Source organism: Notolepis coatsorum (assembly GCF_963971535.1).
Source record: "Notolepis coatsorum genome assembly, chromosome: 6".
Lineage (NCBI taxonomy): Eukaryota > Metazoa > Chordata > Actinopteri > Aulopiformes > Paralepididae > Notolepis > Notolepis coatsorum.
Window position 1 is genome coordinate 107,089,959 of NC_140170.1, and position 25,867 is coordinate 107,115,825.

The 25,867-nt window shown below is 44.8% G+C and overlaps 1 protein-coding gene across 1 annotated transcript in view; it reads right to left on the reverse strand.

The window, feature by feature from the left end:
* Nucleotides 1–25,867, reverse strand: part of arhgef10la (Rho guanine nucleotide exchange factor (GEF) 10-like a) — a 356,918-nt gene that overhangs the window by 319,679 nt on the left and 11,372 nt on the right. The window contains exons 2-4 of the mRNA XM_084315714.1: nucleotides 16,304–16,610; nucleotides 14,119–14,146; nucleotides 1,355–1,515 (exon numbers count right to left, since the gene is read on the reverse strand). Of these exons, the coding sequence (XP_084171840.1) occupies nucleotides 1,355–1,515; nucleotides 14,119–14,146; nucleotides 16,304–16,607 (493 nt within the window). The 5' untranslated portion in view covers nucleotides 16,608–16,610. The remainder of the gene's footprint in view (nucleotides 1–1,354; nucleotides 1,516–14,118; nucleotides 14,147–16,303; nucleotides 16,611–25,867) is intronic.

Consider the following 25,867-nt stretch of genomic DNA (forward strand, 5'->3'; position numbering starts at 1 on the left):
CAGTCTGAACAAGAAGTTCACCCACTGTGTTTGCTCACTTTTATCCAACTTCCCTGCGCAGAAACACAAGAATACTAAATGCACTCATAGCTGTAACTCCTGCTGTAAGTAACAACAATGCATTACCACTGAGGGGGAAATGTCTCTGGTACTGAAACTATGCTGAAAGTCATTAGTGGCTAAATGCATTTATGGTGTTGTTGACATAAGTTAATTGTGCAACCAATATCAGACAATCAAATCAAGAATGTTCTCTGGCAACAGCAGAGGTTAAAAAAGAGCTATGTTGGCTGTGTTATAAACAGGAAATATTCCATTAATCATGTTATAAACAGGAAATATTAATCATGGAATGATTCCTGTACTGTACAGTTGGCTCACTGGGGGAAAAACAACCTTCAATTCAACAACTATTAATATACAGGCTGGTGTTTATACACTGTTATTAAGAAGAAACAAGAGAACAACGTATGCATGAGAAAATTGAAAACAGGCTTCATGCAGGGGACATCAATCCAATCTCAGAAGCACAGATTCATTTATTTTTCTCAGTCAGGAGCTTAATTTCACAATATTCTTCAATCAACTGAAATATACTGTACACTTCTGACATGACAATATATGTCGATGTGGGAAAACACATGAAATGTACTGCAGCAGAATGAAGCTCCTCTGCAAGTCTTCTCCTGAGCCACCTTCAAATAACAACCACATTGCTGACTGGCTCAAAATCCAAAAGCAATTTTACCCTCATGGAAATAGTCCTCTATTGATCCTCATCCTGAATTAATTGGATTCATGTCACGTTCACGTGGAAATCAAATCATGACGGAGACATGTGTGTGTGTGTGTGTGTGTGTGTGTGTGTGTGTGTGTGTGTGCGTGGGTGCGTGCGTGCGTGCGTGCGTTAGTGCGGTGTGTGTGTGTGTGCGTGTGTGTGTGCTGCCTCTTTCTCCCCTGTGAATCCATGAAGGGTAAGAAGATAATGGGCCTGTAATATGGTTTTCTCGCTGCCTTGAATCAAGGTCAACAAATGCAGTATGAAATGCAATCACAGACTGTACTGACTGTACTGTACTGTAGATAGAGAATCAGTACTGTGACTGTCACATAGCATCTGGTCTACAGTCGTTCATAACCATGGGTCAGAACTCAAAATGTGTCCAGGGGACTCAAGTGGATTCCTTTGGGATCCCTGCATGATATGAGAACCGCTATGTTCTAATGAGCCTGGACCCCCAAGGCTAGACACAATTTTATTTAGGTTTTAGGTCTAAAAAAACCAAACCCTTGATCTCCAGCATGAGGTACATTACATTACTCTCCTTCCTGCCTGCATGATGTGGGTCAGTACCTTCACCGTGGTCCCGCAGGCTGTAGGTCTCCTTGGCCGTCTCCTCGCCTCGATGGTCAGAATCGGGTCCCTTTTCCGTGGGTGCCGGACCCTCAGGACACCCTTGAAGGTCCTCTCTCGCAGACGGAGCCGAAGTACTGGGCTGGACCGCTGCTGGAGCACTGGAAGAGAAAAACAACAACAGTGAAGCTATGAACTCACACAGCACAAAGTCCTGTGCGCCTCATTACAAGTTAATTTCATGGGGAGGAAAGGGGGAGGCATGGCAGCTAGATATGGGGGTGGGTGGAGCACTTGGTCCTGGAGTAGGGGGGGCTGGGGGTTGGTTGAATAGTTCCCTGCTGTCCAAGCATGAAGATATACACACTCCCCTTTAAGTCTGACAGAGCCCATATGGTGTTTTTGATGGTGTTTCCTTTTACTCTGTGGTGTAATCATACAGTGCTGACTTCAGCAACATGGAGGATGAGCTGAGCTAGTCTGCTATTCACAGGAACTCATGCGAGACCCAGATATGAAAATTATAATCTCACCGACAGCTAGTTACCTCATAGAGTTATTCAGAGTTGCTCCTGAGCCCTAGCCGATCATTACCTGTCATGACTACGGCTTACTTACATAATCATCACTGTTTTTAAATTGTTCTATGAAAGCATGCCCTCCCTGAACTAGGCATTCGAAAATACACAGACTGACATCACTGGGGGAACTTGTGTTGACACAGCTCGTCACGTGGCTTGTGTTGACACTGTGTGGGATAGTTCTCCCCCATAGGACATGATTATACAGCAGGATATGAGGTGTGGGAGAGTCCCATCAACTGTAATTAAATTTCTATCCCTATTGAACACGTAAGCAACGCTAGTGGTGCCAGCGCTAAGAAGCCGAGAAGATGAGGCTCTGCCAGGCTCCGGTGGCCCAGCAAAGCATTAATATGGGCAAATAGCTTTATTTGGTGGTGTTGGATACATTTTTGCAGTATTCTCTTGTTTGTGACTCAGATTGGCTCTGGACGTAGATTGTTTCTTTGTCCAACAATCCGCCAAACCATTACCTTTCCTCATATGCCGTGACAGCAACTGCATTAGCGGAAAACTGGAACAGACCAGCGTCCTAACCAGGCATTACAAGGCAGCGAGTTCAGGTCCATTCCTGCTCTCAACTGCTCCATAATAAACGTCTCAACTCTTCACCCTAACAGGCTTCCCGCAGACAGCCCTACGGACCAGGAAGCAAGCTCACCGCTCTGCCTGCCACTGAGAAACCGCTGGCCGCATTCCAGCTAGTTTGCTTGCAGTAACGTCAGTGCCTTATTCTGCTGCATTCTATGCATCAGTCGTCTCAATCCATACAACAAAAGGGATTGTAAAAAACTAAAAAGCCGACTACATGTGCTTAGCACTGTGTGTACATTTTTTCTAGTCATAAATAGTCATGTAATAAATACTATTTGTTTATAGATTTGCGCCTAGTCAATTTATCTTAATTTTTGAGTATTTAAAGGCTTGGAACATTATGATCGAAACCTATGGTGGTCATCTCAAACCTTAGGGAAGCAACAGTTGTGATTGGAGGATCAGGAAAAGAGGGGCAGGGTTTGAGATAGGTCAACTGTGTATAATAGATTCCTGCAGCACGTTTGGGGTTGATACCATCAGACTCTATATTCAAAAATAGTCAGAATTCCCTCCAAAAGACCTTAACACCTTGAATTGAATAGCCTCACATTTATGAAACGCTCATACTGTGATTTGGTATCAATAACCTTTGACATCTGGAGATTTCTGTGAGAATAAAAGAATGTTTGGGGGGGGGGGGGGGGGGGTGATTGGATGGCAAGCATTTCTTTGTGAAAATGGCTCAGACAGGCTTGGAGCCCAGGCTTGGAGCCCAGGCTTGGGAGACGGCAGGTCTCAGAGGGTTAAAATAGCATGTTCAGAAAATTATTATAACTACATCAACTACACATTTTTGTATCAAAAACAGTACTGTATTTGTAAATCTGGTATGTCGTAAATGTATAGATGTAGCAGTACTGTCTATCTGTATGTCATGTATGTCATATATGTTATGATGCATTGAAAATGGGGGACCCTGATGTAAACAAGACGAAAGTCTTTCTCTGGTCTGCATCCCCTTCACAATTGTGTGTATTGAGCTGTACTGTATTGTACCCCTTCTGCAATCTGTTAATAACATTTTCAATCAATCAATCAAAACAGTAGAACAATCATGACCACGGTTTGTTTAATGCGTTGGTATCATGAGTGATTGGAGCAGCGCTAGAGGCCCAGGCACTTCTCGTGCCCCCTCAAGAACCCGCCTGTGCACTCAGCCTATGGGGAGCAGCACGTCCTTAAGACGTGAGCTACCGGAGCACAAATCCCACCATCTTCCCTTAGTTTCTATTCCCTGCAGCTACTCCGCTGCCTGCCATATCTCTACCCGCTCGGCCCCCCTGGTCTCTTCAGGCCACGGCAGTTCTTTAGGAGTGAACAGGCGTTGCGCTGACTGATTTCTATTAGTCCTCAGGTCATGAAACGTTCACTATAAACAATTGGCCTCATTCAAAAAGCGATATAAGAACAGATTTTGTCTTATTTTATTCTTAGCATTTTTTCTTATTTTGTTCTTACCAGGGATTCAGCAATGGTTTCTTATTTTTGCTTTTCTCTTAGGCAAGACCAATTTTTAAGAGTGGTCGAGAGCACTCTTACCCAGATAAGAAACTCTTACCCAGATGAGAAAAAGAAAAAAATGCCTACCATTGGTCATTTGCCCCCACATACGACTTTAAAAACCCAGAACTTATTGCGTGCGTTCTGCTTCTGAAATGGATTATATATTGCTGTTAGAACAGTTAGATGCTCTGGCAGGCCGTACGCATAGAACGCATATTTTGAGATCTTCTAGATCTATTTGCAGAGCCAGATGAGTGGCTGCTTAGCCGTTTCAGATTGCCAAGAGCGGTCCTTTTAGATGTATGCAATAATACTCTGGAGCCTCAACTCACACACATTCGCCAGTCAAATCCTGTGCCTCCACATCTACAAGTTCTGAGTGCACAAAAAAGCGAATCTACGAATTCCAATCTGACACATGCCTTCTCTATTTGAACGACCACATCAAACACGAGGTGGCCATGGGCAAATACTGCGCAATGGTCATGTTGGACCTCCAAAAGGCTTTTGACACTGTCAATAACTCCATTCTAATTGATGAGCTAAAAGCAATTGGTTTTGATAGAGCTGGATGCAATCCTACCTGGAGGGGAGAGAAGAGATGGTGGAGGTGAACGGTACACTGCCCCCCCCCCCCCCTCCCAGTGAGCTGTGGTGTTCCACAAGGAAGCATACTAGGATCTTTACTGTTCCTAATTTATGCAAATGACATGTCATCAGCTTGTGACTGCAACTTGTTCCTGTTCACGGACGACTCAGCCCTGCTGGTCTCTGACAGGGACAAGTTGCAGGTTGAAAAAGCCCTCAGCTCAGAACTCGGCAGAATCTGCACCTGGCTTGCTGATAACCAGTGGTGCAGTGGCAAATTGACAGTAGGTCAAACGCTCCACGCGCGTGCGCGCGCATGCACAGTTTTTTTTGGCTGCTCTCGTCTTGCAGCTGGATACTATTGCCTCACAGCGCGGCCGTCAGCGCGCGGCCCAGAGAGCGCCGCTGGCTCTGCGGCTCTGCAGCTGCATGCTTCTCCGGGAGTCCGGTTGGATAATGCCATGTAAAAAGCGATTGCGCGTACTTCAGCCTCAGTGACCGAGGTATAACGCCGTTATACCGAGTTATACCAGCACTGCACCACTGCTGATAACAAACTATCATTATACAACGGCATGCAAATTTCTCGATTCTGATTGGCTGAAACAGTCATTTTACACGTCTTTATTGGCAACAATTCCACGCTGCTGGCCTAGGACCCGCCCACAACCGACCCACATCACATCACTCCGCCGGATCACAAGAAGGTGGACAATAATCTTTACAAATGGATATGTTGATAGCGACTAAACGACTAAATATCAAGCGATTCTGTCACAGCGAATGTCTTAGTCGTTTAAACAATGTTGGATGATGTAATGGATGGGTCTTGAATCATTCTGTAACAAAAGAAAAATCGCGGATTGATTGATTGATTAATTTACAATTTTTTTTTCAATTTCTTTTTCCTTTCGACTGTCAGCGCTCGCTCTAGTCTCCACCCACCGCCACCCCCCCCCCCCCCCCCCCCCCCACACACACACACGCACGCACGCACGCACGCACACACACACACACACGCACACACACACACACACACACACACACACACACACACACACACACACACACACACACACACTCTGCCTGCAACGCGGGGGATAGTCAGACTGAGAGGGCTGGGTGCTGCGCTGTTCTAAGTGAGCATGGCCTATTGAGTTGATTGATTGATTGATTGCTAATTTTATTACTGTACGCTTGGTTTCCAACTGGTTAAGTTTAGGCCCTCTACAGTAGGTTTAAAAAAATAAATAAAAGAATAGGGCGAAGAAAACGTTTTTTTCCTATAGGGCAAAGAAAACTTTTTAATTTGTTTTACCTACTTTATATAGAAGCATCTAAGAATGAAGTTCTATGGAAAGTAGGTCTGCATTCCCTTAACAATTGTGTGTATTGAGCCGTACTGTATTGTACCCATTCTGCATCTGGTAATAACATTTTCAATCAATCATTCCAATAATACACAGTTGGATGTGTTAGTTGGTTGGATGCACTTCAAGCTGCTTCCACATGAGGCAACTTCTCTCAATCATTCCAATAATACACATTTGGATGTGTTAGTTTGGTTGGATGCACTTCAAGCTGCTTCCACATGGAGGCAACTTGTCTTTTTTGTAGTTGTGGGAACTACTTTTTCTGGCGGATGGTTTTTTCAATAAATCTTCGATTAATGTGTGTTTATTGTATAGAAATAAGGTTGGATGAATCTGGCAGTTGTATAAAAGCTTTACACCACTTGCAGTCGTGATTTGTGAACAATAAACCATGCCTAGGGGGGTCTAACGACCCTCGGCTGCGCCTCGGGCCTAACGACCACCCCTAGGCATGGTTTATTGTTCACAAACCACTCCTGCGCGTGATGTAATGCTTAATTACACCTGGGTAAAACAGAATCCATTCTCTTTGGATCAAATAGCAAACTCAGCAAGGCCAACGGTTTCTCTGTTACAGTGGGTGACAATATTGTCACAAGGAAAGATAAAATTACATACCTGGGTTCCATCCTAGAGGCAAATCTTTCCTGTGACAAAATGGCAACCAATGTAATAAAAAAAAGTCAACCAACGAACAAGATTATTGTACCGGATCTCCTCTCTGGTAAACAAGAATACCCTGAAGACTCTAGCAGGAGCACTCATTCAAGGGTACTACGACTATGCTTGCACCTCATGGTACCAAAGCACCTCAGAGGCCCTAAAAACAAGGCTACAAACATCACAAAACAAACGGTTGCCTCTGGAGTGCTATCCTGGCAGCGACTATACCACAGAGCGTTGAACAGAATATGTTACCTCCTCGGCCGGTTTGACTATAGTAGTCCAATGTAGTCTGGTGAAAACGCACATTATCATCCATAAGTGTGATTGTTTTGTCCTCTTCATAATAATCTCCAAAAGTTCACGATCGCCATTGGTACCTCTCTACCACTGCTGCTGCCTCTTGAGTGCTCTCAACTCCGGCGTGTGAGCCCCCCACACTAAACTAGCCCAGATCAAAAGGTAGGCGATACTGCCACCTATCGGGATTCGATCGTCATTTCAATTCCAATTCCCTTAGAGCTTCAGGGATCACACACCAACTGTTTAGAATAATAATAATAATAATAATAATAATAATAATAATAATAATAATAATAATAATAATAATAATAATAATAATAATAATAATAATAATAATAATAATAATAATAATAATAATAATAATAATAATAATAATAATAATAATAATAATAATAATAATAATAATAATAATAATAAAAAAAAAAAAAAAAAAAAAAAAAACGGTTGCCTTTGAAAAACGAGAATACTTGTTTTTGGCATTCAATGAGTTAAGAACGGGTTGATGAATGCAGTGGTGGCTTTTCTTATTTTTTTCTTAACACTTTGACTGCCTAAAAACGCTTTACAGCGTCATTGCTGGCCATGCTAAAGTTGCCGGGGGACGCTGTACAGCGTCCTTATATCAATATTTCAAAAATCTGGAATCGGATTCATATTCCCCCTCCGCTGGCCTGAGGTCCACCAGCAGGACCCACTGAGCTCTCTGGCGGTTCAGGAGCGCCATCTGGTGGCCGATCGGCGCAACCGCTTAACAGGAAGCGCAGTAGAGGTTTTGCTGGTCGGCCCTATTACTTCCGGGCACTCGGTATACGTTCCGGCATTCTAGCTCGTCACTCTACATAGCGATCGATTGCCAATAACTCGATAAACAACATGATTTGGACGTATATACCATTATACAAGCTGGAGATGGACCGGGTAATAATATATCCCATAATGATAAAATTTCTACTCGACGATGATCGCCCAACGGCGCGCGGAGACTGGGGTGAGTTTCAGCGTGTAACGTTACCATCTTCGATACTAACTGCTTTTATCAACATTTGACCCACATTAGATGATTGGTATAACGCTGCCCACGGAATTATAAACGCCCCCTCGCCCATCCGGTCAACATCAGATGACGTGTAGTAACTTCTAGAAGTACGTCTAGTTGGAATTTTTTATATCGCGCTGATTGCCATCAAACTGTATTTCATCATCAATATAATGCATTTGGGGCTATATATCACGTTCTGGAGAAAGTTGCAGAAAGAGATGAAAACATACTTATACATTAGACCATACTTTACTATGAATATGTGAATGAAAAAGTTTAACGTTGCTACACAATGAACAATACATATAGGACTTTGAATGGGCCCTAATAATGGCAATGTAGCAATAGAATTTAAAAAGTTATAGCCCTGCAAAGAAGGGGACTTTCTCCATAGACAAATAGCGCTGGCAATCTATGGTATATCATTAATTTAACCCAAGGCAACCAAAGTGTTAACAGACAGTTGAGAAAAAATATAAGAAAAATATATAAGAGAGTATTGGTGAATGAGGCCCAATGTCTCCTCCTCCAGCGTCTAAGCTCCTCCGGCTAGGCACCTGGCCCCGCCACCCGAGTCGCTCCACGCATAACAGACCGCAATTAGATAAAAAATTTGCGACTGGTGCAGCACTCGGCTCCTGACTTCATGGTGCATCTGTGTGTTTTATCGCAGGGCATGAGCACACGGGACGCTTTCCCCCGGATCTACTTAATCCTATTTTTCTTTCACAGCACATTGTACTACCATTAGTTTCTACAGAGAGCAGTGAGGTGAGGTAGGGGTCTAGGTAGTGGCTTAAATGCCTTTCCTCTACGTGTCTCTCTGGCTGAGGACGGCCAAAGTCGACAAAACAAAGAATGTGGTGATGAAACGGGATAGGTGCTATAAACCGCCGCTGCTCGTATTCGGGAGGCGAGCGGCGATAAGGTTAAAGCGATCCCTCCGCATAAAACACGCGGCCTGTATGTGCCGCGGCCTTCTATTGTGTAGTTCTTTTCATCAGCAAGGTTCCATGCAACGCATTTAATGAAAACCATCTGTCAGAGAGGGGAGTCTGAACGTAAGTGGTGGCATCAAACACTTAAGCGCACATAAAACAAAAACAAAAAAGAAAACGGTGCCTTGAGCCAAATGGCTCTAACAGCCTGATGTGCTCTCATTGCCGTGTATACGGAGAAAAAAAGTGGTGTCCCCGGCCGCAATAACATTCAGAGTAGTTTTGGTAATATTATTGTGAAACTGCTGACAGATCTTGTGGATGTGCTGACACTCCTTTACACCTTGATGATGGAAAATGCTATTGATAGCTCTTCTGTAAAGAGGAATATTGACTAAAGCCAAGTGGAAAAGTGCACTCAGCAGAAATCTCCTCACACACAAGAACACAAACGCACGCACACACACACACACACACACACACACACACACACACACACACACACACACACACACACACACACACACACACACACACACACACACACACACACACACACACACACACACACACACACACACACACACACACACACACACACACACACACACACACACACACACACACACACACACACACACACACACACACACACACACACACACACACGTGCTTGCAGACACATGAACCCCCTCTTTTCAGCACAGGAAAGCCCACAGGAATAGAAGGTCAATATTCCCTTATTGCTAGAGGTTTCTCAGCACACTTCCTAGAACTCAACACAGGGGCCAAGCCCATATCAGAGGCCCTGCTGGTTTTAACATATATATGAGGGGTCGCCTGATAATCAGCCTGAACCGCATTCCGTTTCACTTCATCGCGAAATTATTTTAAAGCAGCACTATGGCATATTCACACCCTGTTAGCGTGAGAGGTAATTGCCAGGGTTCGAGCTTAAGGACGTCCCGTCGTCCCGTGGCTGATAAAAATAGGATCAGGGAGGATGTAAATTCATTTTGGGATGGATTTGGGAGGAGAGTTGAAACTAATAAAAACGGTAACGTTACAATGAACAGTGATAGAAATGAAACTGACTGCATATTTTGTGTAGCCCACACAGTTCTTATTAAACCTCCTTGACAACACACACACACACACACACGTTAGCTAGACCCGCAAAATGCTGTCAGATGCCTGTCACCTCCGGTATTGACTGTCAGAGTGATACACAATGGCGTCTTGTGGTGGGATGCTGCAGTTTTACATCAAGAAAACACACAGCAAGTCAATGAGGTAGGTAAGCTTGCTATTGTTAATGTTAACATTAGACTGTGATGTTAAAGAAACATTACTGTTGTCTGCTTGCTTGCCAGTTAATGAGTCACTGGCAACACTACCAGGACACAATGAGCTGATAACATAACGTTAGGTAACGTTAACTATGAGGAGTCAAAATGCTGCTCTTGAAAACGAAGTATCCCTTCCACGGATAATGCTAGCTGTGCAGTAGAATCAGGTAATTCCCTTTCTCCCTCCCTCACTCTCTCCTTCCCTCACTCACTCACTCACTCAAGTTGTGGCATTAATGAGACAGCTACATTAATAGCGATTGTTCTGTTTCTCCAGTCGCAGCGAAGAGCGGACCACCAGGATAGAGGCACAACCAAGAGATATGGAACTTATTAATTTAGTTTCTTAACCGTTTAAAGACTTTCAATTTGTTTCATTCTGTTCTGATACTACATCTGGACTTTCAACGTACGTCATTTTGAATGCAACGAGGGAGAAGAGATAGTGTTTTAGCCAGTCAGTCGTGGGAGTGAGAATTCCACAGAACGATTGGCGCCATGAACCACAACAAACACAACACAGAGGATCGATAAAACGGAGGCGATGAAGGCTGATAACAACTTTAATCTAACACTCTGGTGATATGAACATGCTACGTGTTTAAGCCAAATAAGAGATAAATACAAATACTGTACAATAGCACTTGTTAATCAGATGCCTATTACTACCACATAGAAGTGCATATTGCGTTGTTCTTTACATTGCAGTTATCTCTAGCATTGATATCATACAAATATTATTATTATTATTATTATTATTATTATTATTATTATTATTATTATTATTATTATTATTATTATTATTATTATTATTATACACTGGGTTATCATAATTGTCATAATCAGTTTTGCTGTTCTTATTCAATCTGAACAAAACAAAGATAAAATATTTGGGATGGTCCACATTAATTTCAGGATGGCTTAGATTGTATTTTGGGAAGGTTCCGTGAGGATGGTGAAACAAAGTTCGACGGCCCTCATACGCACACGCGCACACGATGCTCTCGTCTGTCGGCTCCGGGCTGCGTTTCTCACGATCATTCAATACATTGTTGAACCTGTATGACTATAAGACTTCAGGCTATGGAACCGTTATGTTTTCTAGCTCCTACATAATATGAAACTACAGGTTCATACCTTCAAAATAAGCCATCAATTGTAAAATTCAAGCCGATAGTTTTTAATCAATGTCCTATGAAACATTCTGGTAAAATCCTTACCAAGTCGCAGCACAGCGGTTTGAAAGGATTCAGTGAATTCAGCAATTTGATAAGAGAACTACACTCCCTCCCAGAATGCAATGTGATCAATGTCACTAGACCAATTCACACCTGGAACAAAGGCCCAGTTTCTAGTCTGTTGTTCCTTTGTTATTCCAATGACTGGGCTCAGGCGGCCCTACAGTGACACACACTTTGATTTGATGTCATGTACACACGTTAGATATATAGAGGTTTACCTGAAAAAGAAAGAAAAAAAGAAAGAAAGAAAGAATGAAAGAGAGAGAGATACAGAGATATAGACAGAGAGAGAGACATTTATAATTATTATTATTATTAAATAGAATAATTTTATATAGGCTTGCCGTGGTAGTCAGTGATACTGGTGTCATTCTGTGTTTAGGCATCCACTGAGTAAATGAATTGCCTACTGCCCCTTTAACAACTTATAGGCTTGGTAAGTTTCAGTTTCACTTGTAGAGAGGATTTAACTGAACGTGAAGACAGATGACATGTTCCACAATGGCATTTGGATTTATCAATATTTTGGATTTAAACACAGTAGCAGTTCAACTGGAGAGGAGCTCAAATGATCAGTCCGGAAAAGTATGTAGGCTATTGCTTTTTTTTTTTTTTATCAGCTGTGAGAGAATGTCCACGGGTCCGCACGCAGGAGATAGTTGGCGTGTGTGTTGGTGACACACACATACACAACGACTGCAAAAAGTCGAGTCCCGTGGATATTATTGCAAGAGATAATTCATACATATTATGAAAAGCAAATCTGTTGTTTAGAATTTGGATGGGGGGTAGCGAGTCTCTGATACCTCTGCGGGGTCTAACACCTTTTCACAGCGCACACACACGCTCTGTGTGTGTGCGCGACTGCGCGCGTGCGTGTATGTGCATTTCGTGACGCGATGGAGATAATTACAATCATACCATCTAGCAAGAATTAAACATATTTACAAGTCGTATTAAGTTTAGCAAGTAAGGAGACATATATATAACATCTCAAAGCACTCGAAAATGTAATTTTTCTATTTTTATCGATTTCTGAAAAGAGGTACTTTCTGAGCATTTGGGAGAAATTATAAATCCTTTTGTTCTCCGCCGAGGGGTGCAAACAGGACTTTGGACTCCCAAGGAACACTCCAACATTTTGGGAAATGAGCTTATTTAACATCTTCCCTGGAGTTAGACAAGAAGATACATACCTTTTTTGTCTCTCTGCATGCATTAGGCTTAGGAAACGCCTGGACCGTTAGCCTAGCTTAGCTTCATCACTGGAAGTGGGTCATACATTTACCTGAGTTCCCAACAATAATGTATTTTTTTTCCATGCTCTGTCATTTATCAATTATGGTGAAGTGTTGTGTGTATAGTTGTGTGTGTGTATAGTTGTGTGTATAGTTGTATGTATAGCTTTGTGAATAGTTGTGTGTATAGTTGTGTGTATAGCTGTGGCATGTATAGCCTATAAAAACAAGAACAAGAGGAAAATAAATCAAAATCTTCTTAACAAACTCATTTTTTGTTGTTGTTTACTTTAATAATAATAAACATAATTATGTCATTTTGATCATCTCGTCTTGATTCTAACTGTCTTGCGCCTCATGTGTTTCTCATCCCAACAGATGAGAAACACAGATGTGTGTCTGGGAGACTTGTGTGACTGGGAGACCTGTGTGACTGGGAGACCTGTGTGACTGGGAGACTTGTGTGACTGGGAGACTTGTGTGTCTGGAAGACTTGTGTGACTGGGAGACTTGTGTGACTGGGAGACTTGTGCGACTAGGAGACTCTGGGAGACTTGTGCGACTAGGAGACTCTGGGAGACTTCTGGTGGATCCTGCTGGACGTCACAAAAAATACATTATTGTTGGGAACTCGGGTAAATGTATGACCCACTTCCAGTGATGAAGCTAAGCTAGGCTAACGGTCCAGGCGTTCCCTAAGCCTAATGCATGCAGAGAGACAAAAAAGGTATGCATCTTCTTGTCTAACTCCAGGGAAGATGTTAAATAAGCTAATTTCCCAAAATGTTGGAGTGTTCCTTTAAGAACAGTAGACTATTCGAAAATGATTTTGGTCAGTCATGCACATCCCTAATAAAGATATCTGTCATACATTATCTCTCGGTGGGCTAAAGACAAGCCTCTCCTTATCTATCAGCCCAATGCACTTGTCCCTTCATTACAGGAAAGAGTAATGTGTTTACAGTAACAGTAAGTTACACTACTTTGAAACGCATTATCCACAACACTGTCGTTGTCAACACAAAAGATGATACTGTCAAAAAGGCATCAGGGAAGGGCGTATAGGGAAGCATATTGCCTTGTCACGATTGGGCAATTCTCTCTCAAAACACGCCGGCAATACTTTTACTTGCTGACAAAAACCCTCCCTACAGACGGGTCGTGCATTTGCATTATGCTAATACGGAACGGCGCTGGAATATTGATAACACATGATAGCAGATGTCTCCGGTGTCGGGACGACACCTCTGTATCTCTGAGAGATAATATCATAACATCGATGTTGATGGTTAGTCGCTCTTCTCCAGTCATTTCCACACACTGTGATCAAGAGAGCTGAGGGGTAACTTACCGCCTGGACGACTCGCTAAGTGGAACATCTGTTGGGATGAGAAACACATGAGGCGCAAGACAGTTAGAATCAAGACGAGATGATCAAAATTACATAATTATGTTTGTTATTATTATTAAAGTAAACAACAACAAAAAATGAGTTTGTTAAGGAGATTTTGATTTATTTTCCTCTTGTTCTTGTTTTTATAGGCTATACATGCCACAGCTATACACACAACTATACACACAACTATTCACACAGCTATACATACAACTATACACACAACTATACACACACACAACTATACACACAACTATTCACACAGCTATACACACAGCTATTCACACAGCTATACACACACAGGGGGCGACAGTGGCTCAGGAGGTAGAGCAGTCGTCTGGTAAGCCGGAGATTCCTGGTTCGATTCCCGCTCCTCCCGGGCAGCGTGTCGAAGTGTCCTTGAGCAAGACATTTAACCCCAAATTGCTCCCGATGTGCAGGTTGGCACCTTGCATGGTTGCCTTTGCCATCGGTGTGTGAATGGGTCAAATGTGAGGAACAAATTGTAAAGCGCTTTGGATACAGCTATACACACAACTATGCACACAGCTATACACACAACTAAGTGTATACACACAGCTATACACACTACTATACAACTGTACACACAACTATACACACACAACTCAGTCAACTGTTTATAAGTATAAGCCTGTAACAGTATTGGTATTGGTATAATATAGTATACAGAGTATACTGTGGTAGAGTATAGCATAGTATAGTATAGTAAATTATAGTGTAGTATAGTATAGTATTATAGTACAGTATAGTCTAGTATTATAGTATAACAAACATAGTAATGTAGAGTATAGTACAGTATATTATAGTGTAGTGTGGTGTGGTGTGGTGTAGTATAGTATTATAGTACAGCAGTGTTTCCCATTAATTACCTAGACTGTGGCGGCCCGCCACAGTTTTATAATGAACCAAAAAAAAATGTATTATAAAGAAATTTAATTTTTAATATAAAGTTTGCCAATAGGGATGTATCAGTAGTATTGGCAGTGGTAGTAGTCATAATAGTAATCCAGTATATTCTTTTATTTTCTAAAATATAAACCAGTTCAACACAGGTTACCACTTTTGCTTCATTTCTTTGATGGCTCAAATGTATGCTCTAGTCCAGTGGTTCCCAAACCTCTCCTCGAGGCACCCCAGCCATTCCATGTATTTGTTAAATTCCACCACCAGCACACCTGATTCAACTAATAAAGGGCTAGTTAAGTTGAATCAGGTGTGCTGGTGGTGGAATTTAACAAATACATTGAACGGCTGGGGTGCTTCGAGGAGAGGATTGGGAAGCACTAGTCTAGTCGATTTTGTGTTCAAAGTTCATCATACTGTAGATCTAGCCTCTTTATTTTGCTCTCAAAGTGCACCAGATTGATGCATTTAACTTTAAAATGTACCAAAAAAAGAGGGGCAGAGGTTCACCCACCACAGTCTCACAAAATCCTGTGGGAAACACTGGTACAGTATAGTATAGTATAACAAAGTACTGTATATTATAGTATTGTATTGTAATGACTGAAAATGGTTTGCAACCCATTGTTTTACTGCTAAATGGTGAAACAAGCGCCATGATCAGGTTCCTTGGGCGAGACCACAGTGAAAACACATGTCATCTGGTGTGGGAGGACCTCAGTCCCATGCCTTCTCTCTCTGTGCTGCTAAAAGCCCTTGGTTATGTAACAGACTTCCACTACGCAGCATTATCAGGCCCCAGAATTCCCCATATGCATCTCCACACAAACCACTTAGTGGATTAGCACACATAGGCTTGGTAGAAAAAAGGCCTTTTAATTAAGCACTAATCGCTCATTTTGTCCAACAGAAGTTCCCACAAATTTTAATCTCTCTTTATCTGGGGCTAATAGCGATAATTACCAGGGCTTGTTTGGCAACATTACCCAGGTAGTCAGTAATCATACAGATATCTGCGACTTTATCCAATTAAGGGGAAAGTTAACTCTACTCTACTCTACATGTATCCCTGCATTGCCTAAGGCAATTATGAAATCCCTTTAAGCAGAGATAAAAAAAACTCTTAAGATGTACTCTGAGAGTCATATGCTCACAGTGTGGTGGTGATTGGATATTCAGCAGCTAATATCAACATACTGTAAGAAAGAACAAACATTACCTAAACAGGCTGTAGAGGCCGTATCCTCGGAAGTGTTCGCCTCATGTCCAGCGGGAGGCGACGTACTAGGAAGTGGCTGTGAGTCAGCAGCGTCTTGTATTTGAGCGTTTGGACTCAGGGGGGCCTCCTCAACAGGTTTGGTCTCTACGGACAACTGGGCGGGTTTGACAGAATCCTTGGTGTCCGCCTGAACCTTCTCCTCGTCAGCGCTGTCCTCAAACTCAAACTCCTCCCCTTGCTCCTCGTCTTCGTCCTCCTCGTCTTCCTCCATCTTCTGTGGTTGCTGAGGCCTCACAGTGGACATAACCTATGGCACAGAGGTGAAGCCACAGTGAAAACATTGACTAAACAAATAGATACATAGGCTATGGTGTGCCAATGTTCTTTGCTGTTACGACTTTAAAGTGACAAGATGGAATATCAAGATGTTATTGAATGTGTGGATGTGAATGTGTTGTTTTGGGAGTTTCAAGTTTCTTTATTAGTTGTCATACAAAAGTACAGAATACTTTTATATAAAATGCTTCTTTCTGTTTTGCTCCAGAGATTGTGCTAGATAAAAATAGATAAGTATAAAATAAGTATAATAAGTATAAAATAGAAGTCAAGTACGTAGACAAAAGTGTTCAATATATACATATATACAATATACAATGCAGAGTAGAAAAGTAACTGAGTTACAATACAATATACAGTACAATGCAGAAATGGGATGAGGTACAATTTAGGTACAATTTACAGTAAGGTGTAATGAGGTATGAGTTGTAGTGCAAATTCTTTACCAATAAATATAAAGTGTGTTAAGTGTCTAAAGTGGGTAAAGTGGGTGCTGCAGTGAGTTGTTTGTTTAAAGTGAGTGTGTGCGTCTGGATGTGTGTGCTGTGAGTGTGTTTGATGGTTGTTACATAGTGTTATTGTCATTTAGCATCCTGATGGCCTGAGGATAGAAGCTTCTTCTGAGTCTCTCTGTGCTTGCCATGAGACTCCGGTATCGCTTGCCTGACCGCAGCAGTTCAAAGAGGCAGTTGTTTGGGTGGCTGGAGTCTTTGATTATTATCTTAGCCTTACCCATGCACCGCTTGTTGTAAATGTCTTGGAGAGTGGGAGCCCACCTAGGCGCCTAAGGAAGTAGAGGTGTTGCTGTGCCTTCTTGTGTGTTCCGTGTGTTAACAGGCTAATATTGACCTGAAAATGTTTTGACTTTCATTCTTCCCATAACTATGTTAGGACTAATTATTTGGATAAGGTTTAAAAGATGAAGTCTAGATAAATGTTTTCTCTATTCTCAATAAACTGTCTGAAGCTTTATTTACACAGGAAACCGTGGGGTCACGATTGTATCAATGAAAATCACTGTTGTACTAAATAATATGTCCACTTTGGCACTGTAGCACATGAGAAGCTTTCTTAACCACCCTGGCATTGTACCGTTCCCAAACACGCTCAGAGTCGTTCTCGGACGCCTTCTGTTTGAATCAAACTTCATTATATTGCCAAGCATAGCATTGTTAAAATCATGTCTGTCTCTGACATCCCTTTCCAGGGAGTGAGAGAATGAAAGAGAAAGAGAAAAATAAGGGAGAGCGAGAGAGAGAGAGAGAGAGAGAGAGAGAGAGAGAGAGAGAGAGAGAGAGAGAGAGAGAGAGAGAGAGAGAGAGAGAGACTGTTTACGGATTATGATCCCCACACTACAGTATAAACATGGCATATGGTTGTGAAAAAGGCTGTTAGTTAAATTAAAGAGTTGGAGCAGGCTTACAGAGAGATTAATTCAAGAGATCTACAGCTACACACGTTTAAATCTATGACTACATGTGTTGCATCTCAGATCTGAGGGGCTAATTTCCTCATTTGTTATCTGTTAACAACACAGGTGTGACAGCAGGCAATACTATAGTATATCAACACTACATGATAAACAACACTGTCATTACTTTGTCTGGTTTATAGCTCACCTGAGGTTCTATCACCTTTTTGGTCAAAATAGCAGGACTTTGTCCCAGTGTTAAGTAGCTCTGTGTGTCTGTAGCAGGGCCAGGGTACCACTCCTAAACCCTGCTCCAAGTCTTCAGCTGCAGCATCTGCTTTGCATTTCGATTAGCGGTGAACTTTTATTTCCTAGGCTGGAAAATGCCTGCCTGTGATAGGTCAGTTCACTGGGCCCCTTGAGGAATGACAGCATAGCGCGGGGAGGGCTGGACACGGGCCGACTGCGCGGGAAAACACTTTTTAAGGCACACTTGTCGTGCGGGTTGCACAATGCATTGTTAGCTCCTATTCCCTTAACTCTTTCACGACCACACTACAGACAGTCAACCCTGTCACTACCACACTACAGACGGTTAACCCTTTCACTGCCACCCTAAAGAAGGTTAACCCTTTCACTACTAACCGTCTGTAGTGTGGTAGTGAAAGGGTTAAATGGGAAAATCCACCCTAAAACATGACTCACATTGTGTAATTCCAAAGATGTTGGACAGTTCAGACAACTGTGTCCCTAAGCCGCACATCAGAGCATCAATACTTGTATTTATGACGTCAAGTGACCCTTTTTTATGGAGTTGGTCCATCGAGCATTAGTGCTAGAGTCTGTGGGCTTATGCAATGTTTGAAGTTGAAGTTTCAAGTTCCAAGTTGTTTTATTTGTCACATATAATGTGCATTACAGTGAAATGCTTGGTTCTGTCCCTGAGAATGTGCTTCATACAGTAAAAAGGTAAAAAGAATAAAGTCCAAATACTACTAGAAAATATACAATTGAATATACAAACATACTAACATTTGTATACAAGTACAAAATGCAAACCTTTTTAAAATGCTAAAATGAGGTAGGGATGTAGTGCAAATCCTTTTGTAATAGATTGATAAAAAAAAAAAATGGTGAAGTGTTAAAAAGTGTTGTAAAGTGTCTAAAGTGAATGTTAAATGTGAGTGTTTAAAGTGAGTGTGCATGTGGATGTGTGTCCACGGAATGTAGATGGATGGGTTAGTGTTGCATAGTCATTGAGCATCCGGATGGCCTCGGGATCCTATGCTATTACATCCAAATGTGTTGTATTTACATCTAAAGCTTATAGCTCAGAATCAGAAAATGTTCCCATATCCCTGTAAAAATCACCTCGGGTACTGTCATAATGTCCTCTTAGGAGTTGTCCCATCATTTGTGTCTGTTTTTGTCTCTTGATGACATCATTACTAGAGCCTTGTCTCTCTAGCTTTAAGGAGAGACTTGTTCATAACCGCACATTGAAACTCTGCACATAATTATAGAAGTAACATGTGGATTCTATGTTAGGGTGGATTTCCCCCTTTAACCCAAATAACATGTGTCATGCCATGATGTCATTATCATTTACAGCTGTCTCCTGACAGCTCGGTGAAGACATGATGACCGTGTGTTAAGCCCAGTGGGCCTGGTTCAGGAATACTGATGGTTTACATTTACATTGACATTTAGTCATTTGGCTGAAGCTTTTATCCAAAGCGACTTACAAATCGTAAAAACAACTCAGCAACTCAGCAGGAGGGGTACACCTCTAGCGGCTATGGGTAAGTGGTATCATTCGTCAGTGTTTCCCCTACCATTGCCTTGGCGGGGCGCCCCGCCCCTTGGGAAAAAATTATAATAAATAATAATGATTATTATTATTAAAGTTTGCTTTAATCACAGTAACGTTGGCGAGCTAGCTAAATTATACATAGATCGGTTTTCATATAAATCAATCTTCACTAAGATTTTAAAACGGTGGTGCGGCACGGTCTACGGAGACGCAGAAAAAAGCTACCAAATCCATTCCGAGACAACTCCGAGACTGACTAGCGTCGCTCGTAACAAGTCTCAGACATCTCTTTGAAATAAAGGACATTTTACAGTTTTTTTCTGATTTCTTTTAAACAAATTATTATTTTGTATTATGTAACTATTTAATTATTATTTAGTTATTGCACTGCGCTGGCAGTTGAACTGCATTGAACTGAACTGAATTGGAAAAAAGAAACCTCATAACCTAACTGGCACTTAACATTGAACTACACTGGTACTGTTTGCAGATGTACTGTTATTAAAGTTAGTTAAAAACATAATTTTGTATAGTTTTTTTTGGTTAAATCCAAAGGAAAAAATATAAAATCAATATCGAAAACAGGAAAAGATAAAAACTGATTTCATAGGGCCCTAGTTAATAAATTCACTCTGAAAATCTGCTCCGCTCTGATAAACTGACTCTTTGGTCAGAGCGTCCAGTGTGCACTCTGAGCCCTCAGAATTTCAGAACAACTTGAGTGCGCTCACTCTGACACTGGTTGTAAATAGTTATGAGTGTTGTATGTGCCTCCCTGTATTGTAAATAGTTCATGTGTGTTGTCACTACTGTATCAGGGGAGGAAATTAGGCCACTTTACTGGCCAAATTGTGAGGTTTTGTCCGCTGCTCACCAACTTTCTCTGTCTTCTTTAAGCCTACTGTTAGGAATTCCCTACTCACTCTCTCTAGCCCCCACCCTCTCGTTCTTTACTCTCGTTTACTCTCAGTGGCCACACCTGGACTATTATCAATTACCTCTCGCACCTGTGGTGGCAGGCTAATTAGTTCCCCTGTGGGCTTTAAATACCAGGGCTCTTCCCCTCGTTTCGGCGTGGGGTCGTGTTGTAAACATGCCGTATCATATTCTCAAACATCTAGACTCTTTCGGGAGGTCCTCTGTTCTGCCTATGCTGTATTGATTCTCCGGCGTAGAGATGTATGCTCCAGCCTTCGCCTGCTGTCGCCGTTGCCTGAGAGTGGGACTGGTCTGCGCTCCCTAGACTTCCACGGGAGGCATCCCAGTCATCCACTTCAGACCCCCCGCGCAGCTGTCGTCCTGACGCACATCCAGACCAGCGCCCGGCGTGAGACGAGGTGCAAGCTTTGGCCACCCGTCGCCGTTTGCCTGGAGGGAGACATTGTACTGCGCTCTCTAATCCTCTACGGGAGGTATTCCAGTGTTCCACTCCAGACCAGCGCGCCAGATGCGCTCAAGCCTTCGCCACCTGTCGCCGTTTGCCTGGAGGGAGACACTCTACTGCGCTCTCTAATCCTCTACGGGAGGTATTCCAGTGTTCCACTTCAGACCTTCGAGCTTGGCACGCTCTCCCGACCAGCGCGCAGACGCGCATCTCCTAGACCTTCGAGCTTGGCACGCTCTCCCGACCAGCGCGCAGACGCGCATCTCCTAGACCTTCGAGCTTGGCACGCTCTCCCGACCAGCGCGCAGACGCGCATCTCCTAGACCTTCGGGCTTGGCACGCTCTCCAGTCACCAGCGCGCAACGCGCATCTGCAAGGGCTTGGCACGCTCTCCAGTCACCAGCGCGCAACGCGCATCTTCAAGGGCTTGGCACGCTCTCCAGTCTCCAACGCGCATTTTCCAAAGATCCTCGTGCTTGGCACACTCCTCCTCGCAGACGCACCCCGATGCGTCTCTCGGTTCCGACGCGCACACCAAGGTGTGGCGCGCCACTCTGTTCCTCGGCTCCGACAGCGGCTACCCGGTGGACGACACCCTCGCCACCGCCGCTGTTCCAGCACTCTGTTCCTCGGCTCCGACAGCGGCTACCCGGTGGACGACACCCTCGCCACGGCCGCTGTTCCAGCACTCTGTTCCTCGGCTCCGACAGCGGCTACCCGGTGGACGACACCCTCGCCACCGCCACTGTTCCAGCACTCTGTTCCTCGGCTCCGACAGCGGCTACCCGGTGGACGACACCCTCGCCACCGCCACTGTTCCAGCACTCTGTTCCTCGGCTCCGACAGTCGGCTACCCGGTGGACGACACCCTCGCCACCGCCACTGTTCCAGCACTCTGTTCCTCGGCTCGGACAGCCAGCCACCCGGTGGCGATGCCCTCGCCCCGCTGCTGTCCCTGTACCATTACGCATACGCCTGGGTGAGTTTTGATTGTGATGTCACTCACCCAGCGTAATGCCTCTTGCCCCCGTTCCCGCTGCTGTTTCCTGTACCATTACGCATACGCCTGGGTGAGTTTTGATTGTGATGTCACTCACCCAGCGTAATGCCTCTTGCCCCCGTTCCCGCTGCTGTTTCCTGTACCATTACGCATACGCCTGGGTGAGTTTTGATTGTGATGTCACTCACCCAGCGTAATGCCTCTTGCCCCCGTTCCCGCTGCTGTTCCTGTACCATTACGCATACGCCTGGGTGAGTTTTGATTGTGATGTCACTCACCCAGCGTATTGCCTCCGTTAGTTCTCACTTAGTTAGTAGTTTGGACATTTCATCTCCCACTCTGTTTTTGTTCTCACTTAGATAGTATTTTTGGACATTACATCTCCCCCTGTGTGTTTGTCACACGAAGATATTATTACTTTGTTTTCTTTGTTTATTTGGACTGTTCTGCATCTGCTCTGTTTGTTCCCTTTTGAATATTAACCCTCTCCTCTGTTCTGCAGAGCGGCCCAGATGTTTTCCCACCAGTCCCCAGTTCCTCCCTGTCCCCAGCCCGCCTCCGCGGGTCTCTGTCCCCAGTTCCTCCCTGTTCCCCAGCCCGCCTCCGCGGGCCTCAGTCCCCTCTGTCCCTAGTTCTCCCCTTTCTAGTTCCACCTAGTTCCTGGTCCCAAGTTCTCCCCTTCTAGTTCCTCCTAGTTCCTTGTCCCTAGTTCTCCTAGTCCCCAGTTCTCCTGTTCCCTAGCTCTCCTTCCCGACTTCTCCTAGTCTCTAGTTCCTCTGTTCCTTTAACCTTCCCCTAGTGTTCCTTTAACTTTCCCCTAGCGTTCATTAACCTTCCCTTAGTGTTCCCTTTTCCTGCCCGCCTCTTAAAGGCACCTTGTTTTTCCCCTCTTGTTATATTCCTGTATTTGTGTTCTCCCTTAAAGGGACAGTGCCCTTTTTCCCTGTCTCTCAATAAATATCTGTTTCTTGGCAAACCATCATACCTGTCTTGTGTTGTGCGATTGGGGTCGGTTACAAACCATAACAGTACGACCCCACCAAATCGACGACCCCAGCCAGCACAGACGGTGTATGTTGAGTTTGCCTTTTTTTTTTCTTGTTCCCTCTAGTTCCCCTCTAGCTCCCCTGTTTAGCTCCCCTGTTAGCCTGTTAGCTCCCCTGTTAGCCCTGTTGGCTTCCCTGTTAGCCCTGTTGACCCCCCTGCAGCTTGTTAGGCCTCTACTACCAGCATGGCCCCTGTCTGCTAGCCTTGCCCCGGCTGCTAGCACAGCCTCTATGTTTATGCAGCCCTTGCTGCTGGCATAGGCCCTGTAGCTAGCCTTGCCCTGGCAGCTAACCCAGTCCCTCAGCAGAGCCCCAGTCTGCTAGCTTAGCCCCGGCTGCTAGCACAGCCTCTATGTTTTATGCAGCCCTTGCTGCTGGCATGGGCCCTGTAGCTAGCCATGCCAGGCAGCTAACCCAATTCCCTCTGCATGGCCCCGGTCTGCTAGCTTGGCCCCGGCTGTTAGCACAGCCTCTATGTTAATGCAGCCTTGCAGCTGGCATAGGCCCTGTAGCTAGCCAGGCCCAAGCAGCTAACCCGGTCCCTCTGCATGGCCTCCACTTTTTTGTGTAGCATCTCACACTGCTAGGACTGCCCCTTCAGCTAGCAGGGTCAGTTTTCTCCCACTGCTAGGACTGCCCTTTCAGCTAGCAAGGTCAGTATTCCCACTGCTAGGACTGCCCTTTCAGCTAGCATGGTCAGTTTGCTCCCACTGCTAGGACTGCCCTTTCAGCTGGCAAGGTCAGTATTCCCACTGCTAGGACTGCCCTTTCAGCTAGCAAGGTCAGTTTATCTCACACAGCTAGGACTGTCCTTCCAGCTAGCTTGTTCTCTCATGCTGGTCCAGCCCTGTCTGCCAGCCTAGCTCCGGCAGCTAGCGCAGCCTCTATGTTAATGTAGCAGTACAGCTGGCATAGGCCCTGTAGCTATCAGTGCCTTGGCAGCTACCCCTTCCCCCTGCTAGCCTAGCTCGGCAGCTAGCGCAGCCTCTATGTTGATGTAGCAGTACAGCTAGCATAGGCCCTGTAGCTATCAGTGCCCTGGCAGCTACCCTTTCCCTCTGCTAGCCTAGCTCCGGCAGCTTGCGCAGCCTCTATGTTGATGTAGCATTACAGCTAGCATAGGCCCTGTAGCTATCAGTGCCCTGGCAGCTAACTTTCCCTCTGCTAGCCCTTTCCCGGTGCTACCATGGTTACCCCTTAGCTACCCTGCTTGCCCCTCAGTTCCTCTAGACTAGTTCTCTGGACCCAGTTCCTCCTGACCCGGTTCCTCTAGGCCCGGTTTCCTCTAGGCCAGTTCCTCCTGTTGCCCCTCTGCTACCCTAGTTACCCCTCGGCGACCCTGTTTCTTTTGCTAGCCCCACTCTTGTGGTGGCTTCCCCTGCTGGCTTGGCCAGTACCTTTTGTTTTTGTCTTGTTTTGCCCCCTGCCACTCTGTCTGTATTTGTTTTGGGTCGCCAGGTGGCTCCCGTTGAGGGGGGGGTACTGTGAGGTTTTGTCCGCTGCTCACCAACTTTCTCTGTCTTCTTTAAGCCTACTGTTAGGAATTCCCTACTCACTCTCTCTAGCCCCCACCCTCTCGTTCTTTACTCTCGTTTACTCTCAGTGGCCACACCTGGACTATTATCAATTACCTCTCGCACCTGTGGTGGCAGGCTAATTAGTTCCCCTGTGGGCTTTAAATACCAGGGCTCTTCCCCTCGTTTCGGCGTGGGGTCGTGTTGTAAACATGCCGTATCATATTCTCAAACATCTAGACTCTTTCGGGAGGTCCTCTGTTCTGCCTATGCTGTATTGATTCTCCGGCGTAGAGATGTATGCTCCAGCCTTCGCCTGCTGTCGCCGTTGCCTGAGAGTGGGACTGGTCTGCGCTCCCTAGACTTCCACGGGAGGCATCCCAGTCATCCACTTCAGACCCCCCGCGCAGCTGTCGTCCTGACGCACATCCAGACCAGCGCCCGGCGTGAGACGAGGTGCAAGCTTTGGCCACCCGTCGCCGTTTGCCTGGAGGGAGACATTGTACTGCGCTCTCTAATCCTCTACGGGAGGTATTCCAGTGTTCCACTCCAGACCAGCGCGCCAGATGCGCTCAAGCCTTCGCCACCTGTCGCCGTTTGCCTGGAGGGAGACACTCTACTGCGCTCTCTAATCCTCTACGGGAGGTATTCCAGTGTTCCACTTCAGACCTTCGAGCTTGGCACGCTCTCCCGACCAGCGCGCAGACGCGCATCTCCTAGACCTTCGAGCTTGGCACGCTCTCCCGACCAGCGCGCAGACGCGCATCTCCTAGACCTTCGAGCTTGGCACGCTCTCCCGACCAGCGCGCAGACGCGCATCTCCTAGACCTTCGGGCTTGGCACGCTCTCCAGTCACCAGCGCGCAACGCGCATCTGCAAGGGCTTGGCACGCTCTCCAGTCACCAGCGCGCAACGCGCATCTTCAAGGGCTTGGCACGCTCTCCAGTCTCCAACGCGCATTTTCCAAAGATCCTCGTGCTTGGCACACTCCTCCTCGCAGACGCACCCCGATGCGTCTCTCGGTTCCGACGCGCACACCAAGGTGTGGCGCGCCACTCTG